At 41.9% G+C, this 19,622-nt stretch overlaps 2 protein-coding genes across 6 annotated transcripts in view; both read right to left on the bottom strand.

Annotated features, from left to right (window-relative positions):
* The window catches only part of GRHPR (glyoxylate and hydroxypyruvate reductase), a 49,551-nt gene extending 44,094 nt beyond the window's left edge, over positions 1-5,457 (bottom strand). For all 3 annotated transcript variants that reach the window (XM_077921683.1, XM_028711507.2, XM_028711506.2), the window contains exon 1: positions 5,383-5,457. In XM_077921683.1, coding sequence (XP_077777809.1) covers positions 5,383-5,442 — 60 coding nt within the window. In that variant the 5' untranslated portion in view covers positions 5,443-5,457. The remainder of the gene's footprint in view (positions 1-5,382) is intronic.
* Positions 5,458-8,021: 2,564 nt separating this feature from the next.
* Positions 8,022-19,622, bottom strand: part of ZCCHC7 (zinc finger CCHC-type containing 7) — a 124,269-nt gene continuing 112,668 nt past the window's right edge. For all 3 annotated transcript variants that reach the window (XM_028711495.2, XM_028711494.2, XM_028711496.2), the window contains exons 7-9: positions 13,779-13,874; positions 9,643-9,760; positions 8,022-8,808 (exon numbers count right to left, since the gene is read on the bottom strand). In XM_028711495.2, coding sequence (XP_028567328.2) covers positions 8,372-8,808; positions 9,643-9,760; positions 13,779-13,874 — 651 coding nt within the window. In that variant the 3' untranslated portion in view covers positions 8,022-8,371. The remainder of the gene's footprint in view (positions 8,809-9,642; positions 9,761-13,778; positions 13,875-19,622) is intronic.

Genomic DNA, 19,622 nt, shown 5'->3' with positions numbered 1-19,622 from the left:
GGTTGCGGCGCTCATCTCGCTTTACTGGCCAAGGGAGCTGGCGTACAGCTTCCGGGTCATGTGGCCAGCATGACTAAGCCGCTTCTGGCGAACCAGAGCAGCGCACGGAAACGCCGTTTACCTTCCCGACGGAGTGGTACCTATTTATCTACTTGCACTTTGACATGCTTTTGAACTGCTAGGTTGGCAGCATCTGGGACAGAGCAATGGGAGCTCACCCCATCGCAGGGATTTGTACCGCCGACCTTCTGATCGGCAAGTTGTAGGCTATGTGGCTTAACCCACAGCGCCACCCACGTCCCTTTTTAGAGATTAGGTGGTTTCAAAATGGGATTAGCCAGATTTATGGAGGATGGATCCACCATAACAACTAAATGGGGGCTTCTTCAGGGTCAGAGGTGGCATTTCTTTGAATACCATATTCTGGGGGCAAACTACAGGGAACAGTCATTGCTTTTATGCCTTGATGGTAAGCATTCTCAAAGAACTTGGTTGAGCGATGTAGAGAATTCTTCCATTTTATTTTTGTAACACTCACATATGTTGGGCTGGGCAGAGAGCGATTACTGGTGTAAGATCATTTAATTAGCACAGCTGCCACATAAAATGTGAAGATTTATTTTTTAGCTTACTTGATTTCAGAAGGCTATTGCCTGACATCACATTTACCAATATTTTTGCATTTTTTTTCTGACCAGGATAACAGTTTTGATATAAGTGATTGATGCTTCCCTTTGTTAAATTAACTTACATTTTGAAATACATTGGGTTCAATTCTTTTCATGCTTAACATGTATGTAAACCATGTTGAATTTAATGGGCTATAATATGGGATCAGGTAGCTTTAAAAAACCCCCAACCCCAAACACCATAATTTGAATTACTCATTTGTAATAGAGATCTATGCTGGCATGTAGAGCAGATATTTTCACAAAGGACAATTAGGCATACACAAATATATTCCTGGTTAAAATCTATCAATTTCCTTCACATTTGTCAGGAATTAATTTTTTCAGGCTATATAAACAAAACTTCCTTTTTAAATACAGTCTGCTCCCTCTACATATAAAAATTAAATTTGCTTTGATAATGAACTGAAGTGCTAATAATCATTTTTGCAATGAAAAAGACTAATTACGGACTGTCACACAACACTGTGCCGATTCCTGCTGTTACTCGTTTTCCAAGGTACATTTACTATAACAGGGAGATTGTGAAATCTAGCCAAACACTTTAGATGGTGAGGTTCGTGCTTTGGGTTTCTTCATAGTAACAGCAGGAGGCAGAGGATTTTCTGAGCAGAGACTCTCATTCCGAATAAAGAACAGGAGGACACCCAAGTTCAGGAAAAAGTTTCACATTTGCTCTCATTCACCTTTCATCCCAGGTATATGAACAATGATATAACATGCATATTTGCTGCAAGGAACAGATTCAGGTGACACCAAACCAGCTACGGGATAGCTGTGACTTTAGTAATAAACGATTAATTTGTGTTTTGGGCTGAAATTACTTCCTTCTTGGCAAAACTACCACCTGATCTGCCCTGGGAAGTCACGTATTAATATTTAAAGGACTACTGAGGAACTGATCACACCACAACAATATGGTTATCAAGAGGCAATTCCACCACCACCCCAGAGGCCACAAATTCAACTAAGCATAAGTTTACTGTGCTTCCTACCCAATGCGTACATACGCCAGGAAAAGCCTCCCAAGAAAGTAACAGAGAGATTGAGAGAAGTCCAGCTGGCTTCACTGCCGCTTGCTGTCTGGCAGAGCAAAGACAAGAGGCTTTTTTGGGATGCTCCCAGTACGTTTCCAAGCACAATTCAAAGTGCTAGTGCTTACCTTCAAAGCCCTAAATGATCTTGGCCCAGTATACCTGAAGGAATGTCTCCACCCCCATCATTCAGCCCGGACACTGAGGTCCAGCTCCAAGGGCCTTCTGGCGGTTCCCTCACTGTGGGAAGTGAGGTTACAGGGAACTAGGCAGAGGGCCTTCTTGGTAGTGGCACCTGCCCTGTGGAACGCCCTCCCTTCAGATGTCAAGGAGATAAACAACTGACTTTTAGAAGACATCTGAAGGCAGCCCTGTTTAAGGAAGTTTTTAATGTTTGAAGTTTTATTCTGTTTTAGTGTTCTGTTGGGAGCTGCACAGAGTGGCTGGGGAAGCCCAGCCAGATGGGCGGGGTATAAATAATAATAAATTATGGTGGTGGTGATGATGATGATGCTCTGAACGTCGCTGCTGCTGTTTTTATTCTCTTCTGCTTTGTTAGTTTTTAGATTAATTTTAATGGATGTTTAAAAGACAGCATCTTAAGAAGTAGAGACATCACCTTGCCAACAAAGGTCCTTGTAGTAAAAGCTATGGTTTTCCCTGTAGTGATGTATGGAAGTGAGAGCTGGACCATAAAGAAGGCTGATCGCCGAAGAATTGATGCTTTTGAATTATAGTGCTGGAGGAGACTCTTGAGAGTCCCATGGACTACAAGAAGATCAAACCTATCCATTCTGAAGGAAATCAGCCCTGAGTGCTCACTGGAAGGACAGATCGTGAAGCTGAGGCTCCAATACTTTGGCCACCTCATGAGAAGAGAAGACTCCCTGGAAAAGACCCTGATGTTGGGAAAGATGGAGGGCACAAGGAGAAGGGGACGACAGAGGACGAGATGGTTGGATAGTGTTCTCTAAGCTAGCAGCATGAGTTTGACCAAACTGCGGGAGGCAGTGGAAGACAGGAGTGCCTGGCGTGCTCTGGTCCATGGGGTCACAAAGAGTCGGACACGACTAAACAACAACAACAATGGATGATGTTGTGGTTTTGTTGATACTGTGAGCAGTTTTGTTTATACCAGGTTCAGTCCCAGCATCTGCAGGCAGGGCTGGGAAATACCCACTCTGAAATCTCAAAGAGCTGCTGCCAGCCAGTGTCGACAATACTGAGTTAGAATGACCAATTGTGTAAGGCAGCTTCCTATGTTCCTTAACATACAGGCCAGCCATTTTGAATGGAATTTTCTCAAGTTTTTAATTAGTTTTCCTGAAGTCAATTTAATTTCTCTCTCTTAAGGTCCACACATTTCTATTCTTTTAAAAGCTTGGTTGTTACTTTGTTCTTTTGTTAAAAGTAATTCATTAAAGTAAAAAATTAAAAGGCAAAATGAAAATCCACAGTGCATAGAAAATCCAGCTGGAGTTCAATAGAAACTCTTAAGACGTATGCTGCTCAGCAAGTGGCGAATTTGCCATACACTATGGCTCCTGAAGCTTAGAATCTGTGTAAGCCCTAAACAACAGGATAAAAAAATGTATTTTTAGGTAAGCGTCACCTCTTCTATGGAACGATTAGGAAGTCAAATTATGGGAGATTCAGCACCTCAAAGACCAGAGTCCTAATTAACATTGCCTTTTAAAAAGTTTTTTTTTTTTAAGTATGCTTGTTGAGATTGCAAGTCAAAACAGCTTATAACAAGCCCACATAGCTTTCATGGTTAATTGACTAATAGCTGGATTTAAACAAATAATTTTGAATGGTCTGGATTTGATGGCTGAGGGCCTCCTTTTTGGGTCCTTCAGTTCTGCACATTAAGAACTTCTTGAACTTCCTGAAGAAAAACAACGTAGTGAGGAGCACTGTTCTGACATCAACACCAGGCCTGAACTATGTGCTACACCTCACGAGCGGACGATATGTGGCAAATTGTCTATGTGCCTTTAAGAGAAGGGTGTGCAAAGGAAGATCAGCAGATGTCCAGTGCTACCTGAGAACTGATCCTGAAGGAAACTTAAGCTTAAAGCGGACAAAGGATGGACATTCATGAAAATGGCTCCATGTATAAAACTGTAGTTGTTGTGCGATCACCTTAGATTGTGGAAGAAGCAAAGCACTGTTTCCAGATGTCAGGAAGATGAGGAGGAAATGGTGCTTCTTCTTCAATAGACTTTCTTGCACCCTTTCCCCTTCCATTAGCTGTCATCTCCACCACTTTCCTATCTGAGGGACTAGAGCATCGTCAGCTCTTTATTGGGACCTGGCAGGGCTGGAATGCAGACTCTGTTGGGAAGGGGAACTTGCATTTGCTTTCCATGAAGTTTCTTTTGGCAACCAGCTTTCTGAGCCTGGCTTCGTATCTTGGTTAGTAATCTGAGATTAAACTAGTTTTCTGGTCTGGATGTCAGAGGAGACTGGCTTAAACAAACCAGGATAGAAGTGTCAAACGGAGGGAGGTGAAAGAGGCACAGGCATGGCATTCATTCTCAGTTTAATAAACTATGGTATATTAAACCAAGATTGTTATATCCAAGTAGCCCAAAGTGTCAGCCTAGCCTTAACAATTCAGTAACAATTTATTGCCTTCCCCCATCACTATCTGATGCGAAATAAATTACGTAAAATAACCCAAAATATGCAGAATCAATGTGCATAATGTTGAAATGTCAGTTTGTTTTTCTGTGCAACAGGGCCTTTTTTCAGACTGCCATACTTACCATCTTTGAACATGTCATTTACTCTCTCCCACTCTGCATTTCTGCGTTAAGTTTGGGAAACCAAATTACACAAAATTAGATGAATCATGAAAATACGCCGAACTTTCATCAGCAACAGAGTTTGCAGAAGACAGCTTCTTCTCCTTGATGTGGAATTTAGACCATTGTGGCATGGATTTTATTTTATTTTTTACCTTGCTTTTCGTCAACCCTGATCATACTGAAATGCTAACGCCAGATACAGGAAGCCTTTGTCATTTCTGTTGTGTGTGCATTGTAGTATTAAACTTCGGCAGCTTTGAAAGTAAGTGTTCCAACGCCTTAGCATTTCTTGCCTCCTTGTCAATTCAATTCCTCAGAATTCATATTCTGCTACAAGCAGAAGATAAGCCGACTTCAGAAATTGCTGCATGTTTTCCTCTTACAGAACTATCCACCTGAAGCCCACAGCAAATAATTAACTAAGTATATTCTTGCCACTTGTTCATACCTTGAACAATTCCCCACCCAAACCACTGCAGAACCAGATCATTCCTGCTTCCCATCTCCTCTTGTTAAATGGAAGCCCCTTATTTATTTTTACAATGGAGAGTCCCTCGTGATACTTTGCCAGTGCACGTCAACTGCAACCTTGAGACATCTTCCTCTCCGGGGATAAGAATGTTATTCAGTTCCAGGCAACTTCAGGGTAAAGACTAAGAGTTCTTTAAAAAGAAACAAAACCCAACACATGGGGATGACATATAGCTTTGAAGAGATAAAATAGGAACTGGTAATTTATACTGACCCAAAATAAACATGTGGAGGACAGACATGTCATTGAACAGAATTGTGCAGGATACTCATACAGTTTAAATACTGCCTAAATATTGCAGTTTATCATCCTACCTTGCTAAGATTATTGCTATATGTTTGTTCTTCTTTACTGTTTTGAAAGTTGCTTCTCATCTAATTTTTCAAGCCAGCCAATATGATGTCATCCAGCTCCACTATTTGTCTCTTATTTATGGGCTCCAAGTTAAGCTCTTTTTCGACTCTGCCTCCTCACTCCTGTAACTTGCACGCATGGTGTTCTGCATAATCACAATTACATTTATATGTCAATTTCTACAACCTCACAGACTAGGTAGACCAGGGGTCAGCAAACTTTTTCAGCAGGGGGGCCAGTCCACTGTCACCTCAGACCTTGTGGGGGCCGGACTATATTTTTTAAAAATAATAATAAATGAACAAATCCCTATGCCCCACAAATAACCCAGAGATGCATTTTAAATAAAAGGACACATTCTGCTCATGCAAAAACACGCTGATTCCCAGACTGTCTGTGGGCTAGATTTAGAAGGTGATTGGGCCGCATCCGGGCCCCGGGCCTTAGTTTGCCTACCCATGGGGTAGACCATCCCATTAGATTGTCTAGGCACCAGAACAGAACTGGCCCGATAAGATTATATTGTGGTGGGTTTCTTCTCATTTTCATTTTCAACCAACAAAATCAGGTTGCTGGAGAAATTCTTGTATGAGGATATGAAGCTTGGAGCTTTTTCGGTTTAGGGAAAAAATGGTGTGTAAAGGAGGGGGAGGATGAAATAGAAGATGTAAAATTATGCATGGTGCTAAGACAGTGGAAAGAAAGAAGTTTTGAACGCTTTCCTATAATTGAAGCCACAGTCATCTAATGAATGATGAAAGACTCGGGACAGACAAAAGGAAATACCGTATTTTTCGCTCTATAAGATGCACCAGACCATAAGATGCACCTAGTTTTTGGAGGAGGAAAACAAGAAAAAAAAATATTATGAATCTCAGAAGCCAGAACAGCAAGAGGGATCGCTGCGCAGCGAAATCAGCGATCCCTCTTGCTGTTCTGGCTTCTGGGATAGCTGCGCAGCCTGCATTCGCTCCATAAAGACACACACACATTTCCCCTTACATTTTAGGAGGGAAAAAGTGAGTCTTATAGAGCAAAAAAATACGGTACTTCTTACAAATCACACAGCTAGAACTATGGAAAATGTAGTGATGGCCATCAATCTGGTTGATTTGGAAACAGGATTAAACAAATTCATAGAGGGAATGGCCAATAGTCATGAAGTCTAGGTACAATCTCCGGTATAAGAGGCCATAGGCTTCTGAGTGTCAGTTGCTGGGGTCCCTAAGCAGAAGAGAGGTATTTCCATCATGCCTCACTTATGAGCTCCCATAGCCAACTGGCTAGCCATATTGATCAAGCAGGATTCTGCTTATGTTAAATGCTTAGGCTCCACTGCAGCTGTGCCCCGCCCTCCACTGATGGATCTTTCATTCAGCAGAGCAGGAAGGGGTGGGGGAGGGACAGAAGAGTTGGGGTCCCCCCCCCTACAAAAGCTTCCTCTCTCCGAGTCCACTGTGCCCCTTTCCACACTGTTAAAGGTTCCTCCAACACCGTGAAGGAGGTTGAGGGAGGGGGCTGGAAAGGAAGGGAGAATTCAGTGAAAAATCACTCCCCTCCCCCTTTCAACTCACAGAAACCTTTGCTGAATCAAAAAGCATTCTGTCAGGGAAGGGAGGGATATAATTGGATACAGCTCTTACTAGAAAAGTGGTTTATCATGACAATAAGGTTTCAGTGCTATTGTATAGTACCAAGGCTACCTTTTCCAACATGGAGATTAATGTCAGGCTCAGAAAAAGTAGTTTGTGAAACAGCCCAAAATCCTTGAGTTAGAGCTAACACGGGTTGGCAGTATTAATGTTAAGACAGTATAAGTGTGATTTTAAGGAAACAAGGAAGGCACTAAAATTGTTGTTTTCCTGCTTGAAAACTACATTTTATTCCTACCTTAAAATTTTAACTGTAATTCAGTTAAAGTACAAAAATACCTAATTTTAAAGCAACTGAATTATATGTTATAAGTTATTTCTGAGAACAGGTATACTTCTTACACAATCATTAACTTTATAACCTGAATAGCTATCTCTATGAAGATTTAATTAACTATTATTGGGTTTTTAAAAATAAAATAATAATAATTTAACTTCTTTGTTTGTTGGCAAGTTAAATATATTAGGAGACAACCTTGATGTCACTTACTAGTAAGCCCCTTGAAATTCAGCAGGAGAGCACCTGAGAGGCTGAGATTTCAGAATTGAAGCCTTCCTACATAAAAGACTAGCTCTTACAACCAGACTTGCCAGTCCAACTTGTGGTGATGCATCTATGACAAGTTAAAGGCAGTTCAGCATATTCCTCAAGGCAGAAGAATGCCGAAGAAGGCAACATCATGGATCAACTCTGGGATGAAAATAAATTAGGATGTAGATGAGAACTCTCTTCAGTATCCTGTTTCCTAGACCCGTTTCACACATCCTACAGAAGCACCAACAGAAACAGCACAAAGTGATTCCTGCTGTCAGGTTGTATGTAATTCTGTTCCCATTTCTGTCAAACATGTGAAGCAGCTTTAAGTCAATCTGTTCAATATCCACGCCCTCTGCGAAGTTCTTCTCTAAAGCCTGCATGGAAATAAATCACATGTGCTAAAGAGAAGTGCTTTAACAAACAGCAGGATTTATTTTTTTAAAAAGAGAAAAAAGACTGTATGCAACACAGTGGACCAATCCTCATTTTGCTTTGATTCTGTAGCACAACCCCTTACCCCCCACGTTCAATCCAAATACATAAGTTGTAGAAAACAAGTACAATGTATAATCTCGCATACATTAATCATTTTTTGTCACAAACCAAATGAAATGGCACAGGCAAACTCACTGGGTTTTTTTTTTTTTGTATCCCAGCCTGCACTTATGGATGGTTTTATGTTCCATGGGGTGTGGGTGGGTGATGGTGTGAAAGCTGTCTCAAGCTTAACCCCCAACCCCACATCCACTCCCCCTTCCATCACAAATTGGGTTTCTGTTTCTGTTTCTGTTTCTGTTTTGATTTCTTCTTCCTCTGTTTTATCAGGAATAAACTCTCATCCCTGGGAGAGCTACCACTTGTGTTCTTTCTCCGTTTCTTCTTCCTCTTTTTTGCTGTCTTCAGAGGAACCTGAAGGATTTCTGCTTGGCCTCCATTTGCTGGGAGGCCAAAGGTGCCCTGTGCCCTGGTTTTCCTGCTCTTTTTAAGAGCATCCCTGTTACCACCTCTGGGAAAGTCCTCTTCCATGTTATAGTTACTCTGGACCACCTTCTTATCCTTCCTTCCTTTGGGTATGTTGGCCTGGGACATTTTCTTCAGCTTTTTAGGATGCTTATCTCCTCTCTTCTTTTTCTTATGGCCATTGTCTATGCGTGGTCTCTTCAGAGCCTTTGGCACAAGGCCTGCATCTTGAAGTTCTGTAAAAACCAAGACACTTGATGATACTTAAGAGGTCAAATGATTGACACACACACACACACACACACACACGCACACACACACACACACACACACACACACACACACCTAGTACTGTTTATAATTTGAAGGCTTTGTAGGGCACCCTGCATGCAAAGTAATTAAGCAGTTTGATGAAATATGGATACTCATCCATTTTTTAGGTCAGCTGCAGCCAGAAACTATGAGCAATGTTAAAAATCTTTTACAGCTATATCATTGAGTTCATCTTAAGTCCCCCAAGCTTTATAACTGTTAGAGCTAAATGCTCAACCTCAAATAGGAAATGTAATGGCAACAGTTGCCAACATCACCCAGTAAAGTAGTTGGAAGTTATAGGCAGGTTTCAAAATAACATGATTTACCTTTTATCAAAATGCCAACTCTGCATTCCAGTGTTTTAGGAATAAAAAGCCACAAATTTGAGCACTGGTTGAAGAGTTCAGAACATTTCATCTAAATGCAGCAGCTCAAACATACAATGAAGCTAAAAAAGAACCCCAATTTCTCAGAAAAGATCAAATGTGGCTTGAGTGCTCAGTAAATCATCCCATAACTGTAAAATATTTCTCCTCTTCATTTATGTACTCTGAAGCCTGAATTTCAGGCAGGTCTGTCTGGAGCCATATAATCAGAGAAGGTAAATACTTGTTGCTTCATCCTGGTTCTGAAATATCCCCACTTCTACTCCTTTAAATTATCCAGATTAAGTCAAAAAGCAGCAAACCTAACATGGTTAAAGAGGAGCAAAACAAAAATGTGGACTTAGAAAGCTCAACAAATTTATATCATACCTTGCACTTTTTTCTTTATTCTCTGACGACGTCTCTTGAAATCGTAATTGTTATCATAGTAATAGATGAAGGGGGAAGTAGGAAATGTCCCTCCAAACATCCGCCTCTCTGAACATTCCTGCAAAGTAATATTTTAATGGCAACTTTTAATGGCAACTTTTCTCTTTCTGCTAGATTCAGTAACTCAAACCCTATCCAGGAAAACAAGCCAAATGAACCGACATCAGTTGGTTTTGCTGACTTGGGGGTGAAGAGATGGTTGATAACTGACATTAGCTAATATCCTTATGTGAAACCAGAGGTGGCTGGTCTACAAGAGAAATACATTTCTCTGTTTCTGTTTGAGTATCATCACCAATTAACTGTAAGGGTAATATCTGGTGCATAATTTGGAGGAGGTGAACTTGGACAGTAAGATTTTTTAAAAAATAATAATCTTAATTTATAGGAATGTCCTATCCTGACGTTCTGATCTCAAAAAACACACAAACAGTTCACATAAAAAACAAACCACAGTGGTACCTTGGAACTTGAACGGCTCCGTTCTCAAACGTTTGGGCTCCTGAACGCCAAAAACCCAGAAGTAAGTGCTCCAGTTTTCCACATTCTTCGGAACACAAATGTCCTACGCGGCTTCCGCTGTGCAAAAATCTAGCTGTCGGCCAATCGGAAGCTGCGCCTCGGAACTCAAACGTTTCAGAAGTCGAACGGTCTTCCAGAACAGATTACATTCGAGTTCCAAGGTACCACTGTATCATAAAGCAATTGACAGACAGGAGAGCTGATACCTGAGCCGGAGGTCAGGTTTGACTTCAAAACTACCTGTAACCACTGCAGAGGTTGAGAACCAAATTCAGTGGTCTGCCCCCAGAGACTGATGGGAGCCAGAAAAAATTCTGGAATCCTTGAAGAAATAGCCTGCAGCCTTAGCTACTTGGAAGTCTGAGGCCAACCACCTGTTCTCTAGCTTCTTGCAGAAAAAGGCAACTGGGAATGTTGAGAGAACTGAGGCAAGTGGAGTGCCTCCCATCCCTCTTGATAGCTCAGGCTACATCATCTTGCTGCTGCTGAAGGGCAGACATCAGATCACACACGCTTAATTGGCTTGAAGGGCCAGGTGTTTCAAATGTCTGGGGATGGAGGAAAAAGAACATGCAGACCAGGTTGGATGAATACATCTTCCTCTTCATGCTGAATACTCTATGCTTCTCCATGATAGGTCACCATCAATAAGCAAAGGGCATGTGGAATGAAAGATGTTGGGTTTGTTTGTTTTTGAGTGAAAACCATGTTTCAAACATTTGAGAACTTAAAAAAATAAATCTGTTGGTAGGAAATTTACAGCTGAGTGTTTCTGAAAAGGAAGAATTGCCAGTGACTTTCCATCTGTTTGTACCACATGTTTTCTAAGACTCCTTCTCCCCTAAATACTTTCAGATAAGGCTACGTGAAAAAGCACGGCTAATCTCTGATGGCTGTGGAACACGCTCCCCCCTCTCCCAGTGTCTTCTTGGAGATGTTGCACAAAGTCTAAAACTTATGCCACAGACAGATGGCCTTTGCGCCCCTCAATACGTTGACAGTAAAGCCCTAGTGGGTGAAAAAAGCACAAGCCTCCAGAAGCAAGAACTCCAGCTTTTTTCTTTTCTTTTAAAAAAATAATAAATCACTGCACTGAACAACCATCTCAATAGTGTATGACACGCACTTTCTCAGACCTCTCTCTTTCAGGTAAGCTGCCACACACTTTGTACTGTTAAATACTCTGGGGGATGCTCCTTAGCACCACAGCCAACACACAGAGGACGGAAAGCTCAGCCTGTTACCAACACACCTGAGAAGCGTTCTATCTGACTGACAGCTTGGAATGTGAATGCAAGGCACATCTACAAATCCTCTACTTTCTTCAGCCTAGCAGCAGTAGGCACAAACTCCGAATTGCTACAAGAGGCCCTTTGCAATTTAGGTAATGTTGGGGTGGCTCTTTCAATTTATAGTCTTGCCGTTTCTGAGCATAACTTTGAAATGTTCCAGAAATGTTAACTCTTCTCAATAGCTGTCTCTGGCTTGTCCCTTTAACCCTATAGTTGCTTTTCAAATAGGAACACTCCTATTCTCTGCCCAGATTGCTCGGATCCCTGTTCTGAGGAGAAAATGTTGAGCCTTTCTACAGGAACGGATAGGGAACCCAGTAGAATTCCCCACCAGACACCTCACCACTTATGGTTTGAGTTGGGGGAGAGGGAGCTGACAGATAACCTCAAATGTGACAAAGGTCTGAAGGAACGTGTGCCCCATCACACCAGGAAAAACACACTGGATTTGCAGATAACCACCACCTGCCATCCCACACGAGCAATTACATTACACAAATCCATAGCTCCACTCCTCGACCTAAAATCCTGGCATTTCAGGGCTGGAAAACAAGGGGGAAGTTGGTACTCTGCCATCTGTAGTGGATCTTGACTTTATTTGTCGCAGCCTCGAGTGATGAACACAACCTCCCCAAACCTTGATTAAAATTCTTTGCTGATAGACTGTGGGAAAAGGGACATATCCTCAGCCATAAAAGCAGGAAACCAGAAACCAATTTTATCACATTGGAAAACATCCACTCAGCTCGCCAACCATTACAGGAGGCTAGTGAAAAAAATGTGTAGGTGGTTGGCGGGAACTGAAGGAAAAAAATGGAGCACCTGCAGCCAGATATCAGGATGAGGGCTCAGGGTGCACAGGCTACAGAGCCTGCCCCCGGGACTTAAGTTTTTCCTGCTCCTTATGCAATCGTTTGGCAGAAGACCTGCCACTGAGGGGTTGCAGGGCAGTACTGACAGATTCCTAGATATCTCTGGAAATAAACCCTTTAAATCAGGGCATGAACTTGAGGAATTCCCTCTGGGTAGGCACCACCCCAGGATCAACCACAAAAAATGGGGAACTCACTTCTTCCCAGTTCACCTGTGAGAAGAGCAAGGCTGTGGCATCAGGTTAGGTTGCCTGGACCCAACAGGCCAATATGGACATCAGACACATCTCGCCCATGAGCCAAGTCATTGTGGGAGACAGGGGATGCAACTGAGACAACATGCAGCACCCCTGAAAATTATGGGGAAATGCAGGAAACCTGCGGAGGCATTTGTGGAATCAGCTACTGGTGCTGCTTATCCCTCAGAGAATGTGGTGCTTGGACAGGTAAGGCAGATGTGATTATGTCAACGGCAGCAGAGATCAAATGATAAACCTTTTTCACCTTCCACCTTATTTCCCTTTTCTGATCAGGGTTTGCTGGTGCTCCCAAGCATGACAGTGCTCATAGCTCCACCACAGCTTTGTCCACCCACCCTAGACGGCCAACTCTATCCATGCAAGGTCACCCCCATTTATTCCTCCCAGCAACAGGCTGTTTGCACATCATACTAAAGTGTGGTTTAGCAAATTTTGGACACACACAACTATTCTGGTGTCGCTGCACATACATTTGCTGCAACCTCACTATGTTCTCAACTTCTCCCATCCTCAGAAGTAACAGGGAGAGAGGAAGTGAAACAAATGCCTTTCTCTCCAGAGTTGATCACATTTACCTGTGGGTAAGATCAGATGTTAAATACAGTAAGTAGACTCACAACTTGCACAGGAGTTACATTCCAGGGAACTGCGCATAAAGCCAAAATTGCATATAGTCAGAACAACTCCAGAACAACTCCTGGTGACTATACCTACTTTTCTAAAGCTGGTAAGCCTTGTGAGGTATTGGAAATTCTCATGGGAGCCTCCCACAATCCACACAAGAGCATCCTAGAACCCAGTAAGCAAGGCAGAGAACTTAAAAGTTCTTTCTGCAGCAGAAAAACCCAGCGCAGAAAGCACTTTTAAGCTTTCCACCTTATGTGCATTAAATTTGTGCAATTGCAACTGGCTGGCCGCCAAGTGCGTAAAGCTGGGTTGTGCAAGGTAATGCAATGCACACAAGCTGTGAGCTGGCTGTATGCCTAAGGCCTTATTCTGTGTTGAAATTTCCAACTAGCCTAGCTATTCTGAGTGGCTGAAGTCTCTACACTGCTGAGTAGGGGGACGTGATCAATGCTTTCTTCTTAGCAGAATAATCAGAAGCAAAGTTAGACGCTGCTAGGACTTACATATCCATAATGGCCTTTCTCTGCACAGTTGTAACAGTACACGGAAGCAGAATGCTCAACTTGTGCTTCAGCCTGCGTCAGTGGCCCCGGCCTGGTCTGCAACAGAAAAAATAGCAAGAATTACACATAGCAAGATCCCAAATACAACTAATTAAAATAATTTAGCAACACACACCTACAACCTAATCAATAACAGTACAATTAGAGATGTCACCCAATTCTAGATTTTGAATTGACCTCATTTATCAGCTAAGGCTGCGTTTCCATACACATTTATCTGGTAGCTAGACTAATTGTATGTTCATGGGGTCTTAGCCTTGATGTAAATTCTGCTAAAAGTGCGTGAAGTTCTAAGATCTGTCTTGATGCATTTTTTTTAACAGCACAGTCTTTAAAATGTCTACTTGGAAACAAGTCTTGTTTAGTTCAGTGGGGCTTATTCCCAGTAAAACTGTGACCTAAGTATCTTTATAAATATGTGTTTAGCAAACTTACAGCTAGATCCTTAACCTTTTCAGAGTTATCTGCTTGCACTAGCTGTCTCTGATGAACAGGTCCTTAGATTCAAGGGTGAGAAAGAACTACGGTACTTCTGACACCCTGGAAAAACCTTGTAGCCAAGGTAAAGGTAAAGGGACCCCTGACCATTAGGTCCAGTCGTGGCCGACTCTGGGGTTGCGGTGCTCATCTTGCTTTATTGGCCGAGGGAGCCGGCATACAGCTTCCGGATCATGTGGCCAGCATGACTAAGCCGCTTCTGGCAAACCAGAGCAGCGCATGGAAACGCCATTTACCTTCCCGCCGGAGTGGTACCTATGTATCTACTTGCACTCTGACATGCTTTCAAGCTGCTAGGTTGGCAGGAGCTGGGACCGAGCAACGGCAGCTCACCCCGTCACGGGGATTCAAACCACGACCTTCTGATCGGCAAGCCCTAGGCTCTGTGGTTTAGACCACAGCGCCACCCGCGTCTCACCGCGTTAAGGTACACAATACTAAAAAGACCATGTGCTGAACTTGGGATAAGACAGGAGTAGCCGATGTGAAGCCATCCAGATATTGTTGGACTTCAACTTTCATCAGGTCCAGCCAGCCTGGTCAATGGTTAGGGATAATGGGAGTTAGAATGCATCAACATATGGAGGGGACTACATTGGCTATCCTTGTGGAAGGCAACTTCTGATTTCTTAAAATAATGCTTGGGGTAACACATTATTAATTTACTGAAAAGAAAAATCATCTGTCTTCTATTTTATGAAATAAACATATATCACTGAACCTATTCATCAGCGCGATACAGTGGTGCCTCGGAAGACGAAATTAATCCGTTCCGCGAGTCTCTTCGTCTTGCGGTTTTTTCGTCTTGCGAAGCACGGCTATTAGCGGCTTAGCGGCTATTAACGGTTTAGCGGCTTTAAGAAAAAGGAAACAAACTCGCAAGAACTCGCAAGACATTTCGTCTTGCGAAGCAAGCCCATAGGGAAATTTGTCTTGCGGAACGACTCAAAAAATGGAAAACTCTTTCATCTTGCACGTTTTTGTTTTGCGAGGCATTCGTCTTGCGAGGTACCACTGTATATAGCCTCTTAGCCACTCTTAAAATAATTGTATGGAATATAAAAAAGGGTAAATAAACCTACATCTGTAGACTTGTGGTGCACTTACAGTTTTATGATTCTATGTTCTGTTGAGTGCAAATAGCAGACAGATTAAAAAATTGCTCCTTATCAATGTTTTTGTTCCAGAGCTGCTTATTTTAGTAAATTGGTAATAATGATTGGAAATACTTCCAACCAATATTATCCTGCTCCCCAACGTATAGAAAGTATAGCAACATTTTTTTTTTCATGGGGACATGACTGTACATCAGCAACTGGAAGTAGAAACAATGGGAGCCGGCTTTTCTGTTCTATAAATCTTGCAAAAATCCTTAAGGAGTTTTGGATGCATGAAGAATGTGTGTTCGTGCAACATCAAAAGATGTCTGCAGGGCACCTCCTTTTGTTTATGTAATAGAAAAGGTCAGATTTAAGGAGACAAATTAAATTGAATACTTGCTATTCAGATTAACTATGCATATCTCCCTACAGCTGTCCAAAAGGCAAAGGAGAAGGGGGGAAAGAAAGAAAAGAAACCCAATATGTTGTCAAGCTCACTATATTCTCATTATTTCAGATTTTAAAAAGCATTTAAGGCCTCTGATCCAATAGGTACAAAATGAAGTATTCATGATAGTAGCTGCTCTGTGTTATAGGATTTTTTGTTACAAACATTTAAATAATCTATATTTTGTAGGGTGATATCTTGAAGATTACTTCACTATCAATATATAGAAGTAATAACCCAGTAGATAGCATTACCTATGAAAGGTCCATCCCATCTGCTATTCTTGCTGAAAGCTTTTCATGCACCAGTAAACTCAGTAAATATCAGAAGATAAAGCATAAGCCTACCACGCCACGGATTTACTCCTAATGTCTCCTCAAAGTGCAGCCCCGATGCAACGATTACAAATGATTTTCTTCTAATGTCATTTTACATAACCCTTTTTTCTGCATGAGTAGTTAGTGCGGAATGAGTGAATGAATGAATGAATGCCATTAAAACAGTTAATCATTATCTGGGACACTGGCCTTCCTCCCTTCTCTGCAAGGAATCTCCATGACAAAGGCCAAGAGATCAAAATGCCAGGGCTGCCTCCAACGCCTATTTCTGACAGTAATTTTTTATGCAAATGGAACTGCTGGGCAGCTCTTTCTGTGACCTTGAGATGCCCTTATCTTAAACTGACTTTGATCCAATGAGGTCTTGCTTTTATGAAGCTCATTACTTCTTAAGATATGCATCTGACTTAAATTTCACTAATTAAAAGGAATTGCCTATTCACATTTCCCCCCCTGTTCTATCTTCCAACTACACACGTACACAAGGAAAAAAACCAGCATGACATGAAATGAACACTAATTTCTTTTCATTCAGATGTGATTTGGGAGAAATTTGCTCAAGAATGATGCTAAAAATTATTTATTATATTTACACCCTGCTCTTATGAGTCACTCCCAAAGAGTCTCCTATCCAGATTTCTGTTCAGGTACATACCCACTTAGCTGCGGATTCAAGTACTCCCACAGCATTCAGTGAAAGCACACTACAATATTCCCACAGCTGACCATGCAGTATGAGATTTCAACAACACTTTTGGCCAGAATCCAAAAAGCTCCTTTAGTCAGATCCAAGACTCCAATGACCTGGATTGCTCTTTTGACTTTTTCCCATTTAACCATCGCCTCCTGTGTCACACTGTGTCACAGATAATTTTGAAATTCAAACTTCCTTTCCTACTTTCTTGTCCCATCTCCCTGGTTTCAAAGGTGAGGCCTGTGGGCTATTATTTTCCCTCTCTAGATTATGTTTTGGAAAATTTCAGAAATTCATTACATGAATCCCAAAAAATTTCCAGGAACAGAAAACTTTATGAAGTTTCCTTTTTGTTGGGGAGGGGCAAGTAGTTCAGTCCAGGGTAAAACTCCCACTGCCACAGGCAGAGCCAGAATTTCCTTCAGACAAGAAGCTGAGCGATTCTCTCTCCCTCTCAGACTTGGTAATAATTAAGCCTAAGGCTAAACTTTAAAATACAGTTATTCATGACTTGTAATAACTATAACAGTTAAACAAACAAAAAACAACCAGAAAAAGTTTGAAATCTACTAGTTTGGGTCCTACCCTCCGAAGAACCATAAAAAAAATCTTACTCCATCTTCCATGTGACAGTCCAACAGATATTTGAAGATGGCTATCCTATCACCTCTCAGTCTTCTCTTCTCCAGGCTAAACATACCCAACTCCCTCAATCATTTCTCATAAGGCTTAGTTTCCAGTTGGAATCTGACCAAGGCATTTTTTACTTCTCACTCTCACTTTCTATATACAGAATACTCTGGCACTATCTTCAGTACGAGAATCTTCATCCCAAAGTAAACTTGCTCTTCCCTACCACAGAAATGCTTTTAAAAAGACAAACCTGTCAGGCCCCAGGAAGATGCAGATGACAAGCTGAGATGGCACACTAGATTGGAGTGAAGTAGCATGTAACATTGCCATAGCTTTGGGATTATAGTTAGCTAGCAACTTCATGTCCGGCATTGTTTGGGAAATCTAGGAAACTCCTGAATCAGTGCGGTTTTAAAATTAGGTGTTAAAATCAGTGGAATTCTGAAAGTTTCAGTCTGCCATCTTGATTCAAAATGATATCCAATTGTATCTAAACATAGACAAACGTGCTCCCTGATCTCAGGAACCATCATGCAAAATTTGGTTGCAGTATCTTAAGAAGTGTCCAAATTCACAGCAAACAAACAACTTTCCAAAATACAGCAGATTTTTCTATCTAAAACAGTGTATTTCCACCAGCCACAACTCCTTGCTTTCACTTCATTTATAAGGCATTTTCTCCTGAGAATCCTTAAAATGTTACAGTAGCAGCACCTTTTTGTGAGCTCTTTCCATGGCATTGCTATCATGTTTAAAGGTTTGCAGGAGGCAGTAGACAGCACATGGGGAAACTGCAACCTTTCATTTGGGAAAATCCTAAGCATTATATGCTAACCAAATGGCCCTCAGCTGAAACAGAATTTGCTCAGAAGGGCTCTGAGCAGGAGGCAGTGACTGTCATGTGTAAGCCCTCTCCTTTCTCCAGAAGATTAATCCAGACAGACCACACAGCCTGAATGAAATGACACCACACTACAATATAGACTCATGCACTTTCTTCATGCCATTTCTCCAGTCTGAGTGTGATAGGCAGAGAGAAAGAAGAAGCAGTGGCTATGCATTGGCCAGGCGAATGTATGGTGGTGAAGTTGCTGTAAAAGATGGAACTGGAATGGGAAAGAGGGGAGAAACTGTAAAAGATCTGGATAACTATAGTCACTGGAACCAGGAGTCTCAAGTTATAACTTTCCCCACCCAATGAGCTCAATTCAAAGATTGAGGACAGGCCTGCAAAACTCTTTTTTTTTTAATCAACATTTCCTAGACACCAGATAGGAGGACAAACCTGCTTCCTAACATATGCAGCAAATCGGGTGCCAGTCACCAGGTACAACTTTTAAAAGGTGTCAAAAGGTGCCAGCTATTTTGCTTCCAGGAAATCAGCCCTGAGTGCTCACTGGAAGGACAGATCCTGAAGCTGAGACTCCAATACTTTGGCCACCTCATGAGAAGAGAAGACTCCCTGGAAAAGACCCTGATGTTGGGAAAGATGGAGGGCACAAGGAGAAGGGGACGACAGAGAACGAGATGGTTGGACAGTGTTCTCGAAGCTACCAGCATGAGTTTGACCAAACTGCGGGAGGCAGTGGAAGACAGAAGTGCCTGGCGTGCTCTGGTCCACGGGGTCACAAAGAGTCAGACACGACTAAATGATTAAACAACAACAACAATTTTGCTTTCCATCCTGATAATTAAACCTTCAGTGGAAACTACATAATTTACCCTTGAAACTGATATAAAGTATTCATCTTGAAGCAGTTGCTCCATTCATCTCCCCAGTGGAGTGGAAAGCTCCACAACCTTTTAAACTAAACTATAGGTCTAGTTCTTGAGGACTGGTCTGCAGAGCTGATTGGTTCAAGAATAGCTTTCATTGCCTTGATGAGGAGAAAAAGATTGGTTGAGACAAGCTGAAGCAAGCAAAAGTGCCTCTGAATCATCAAGGACTCTCCACACACAGTATTATGGTAATGTAACTAGTGATGAACCCGATATACAATATATGTAGAGCACCTAAGGTATGGCTAAGTATCAAGCAATATCTTAGTAGCTGATGTCAGGTGCAAGCAATTA

Source organism: Podarcis muralis, chromosome 17 (genome assembly GCF_964188315.1).
Source record: "Podarcis muralis chromosome 17, rPodMur119.hap1.1, whole genome shotgun sequence".
Lineage (NCBI taxonomy): Eukaryota > Metazoa > Chordata > Lepidosauria > Squamata > Lacertidae > Podarcis > Podarcis muralis.
The sequence above is the reverse complement of the archived record's forward strand: the minus strand, read 5'-3'. Positions and strand labels throughout refer to the sequence as shown.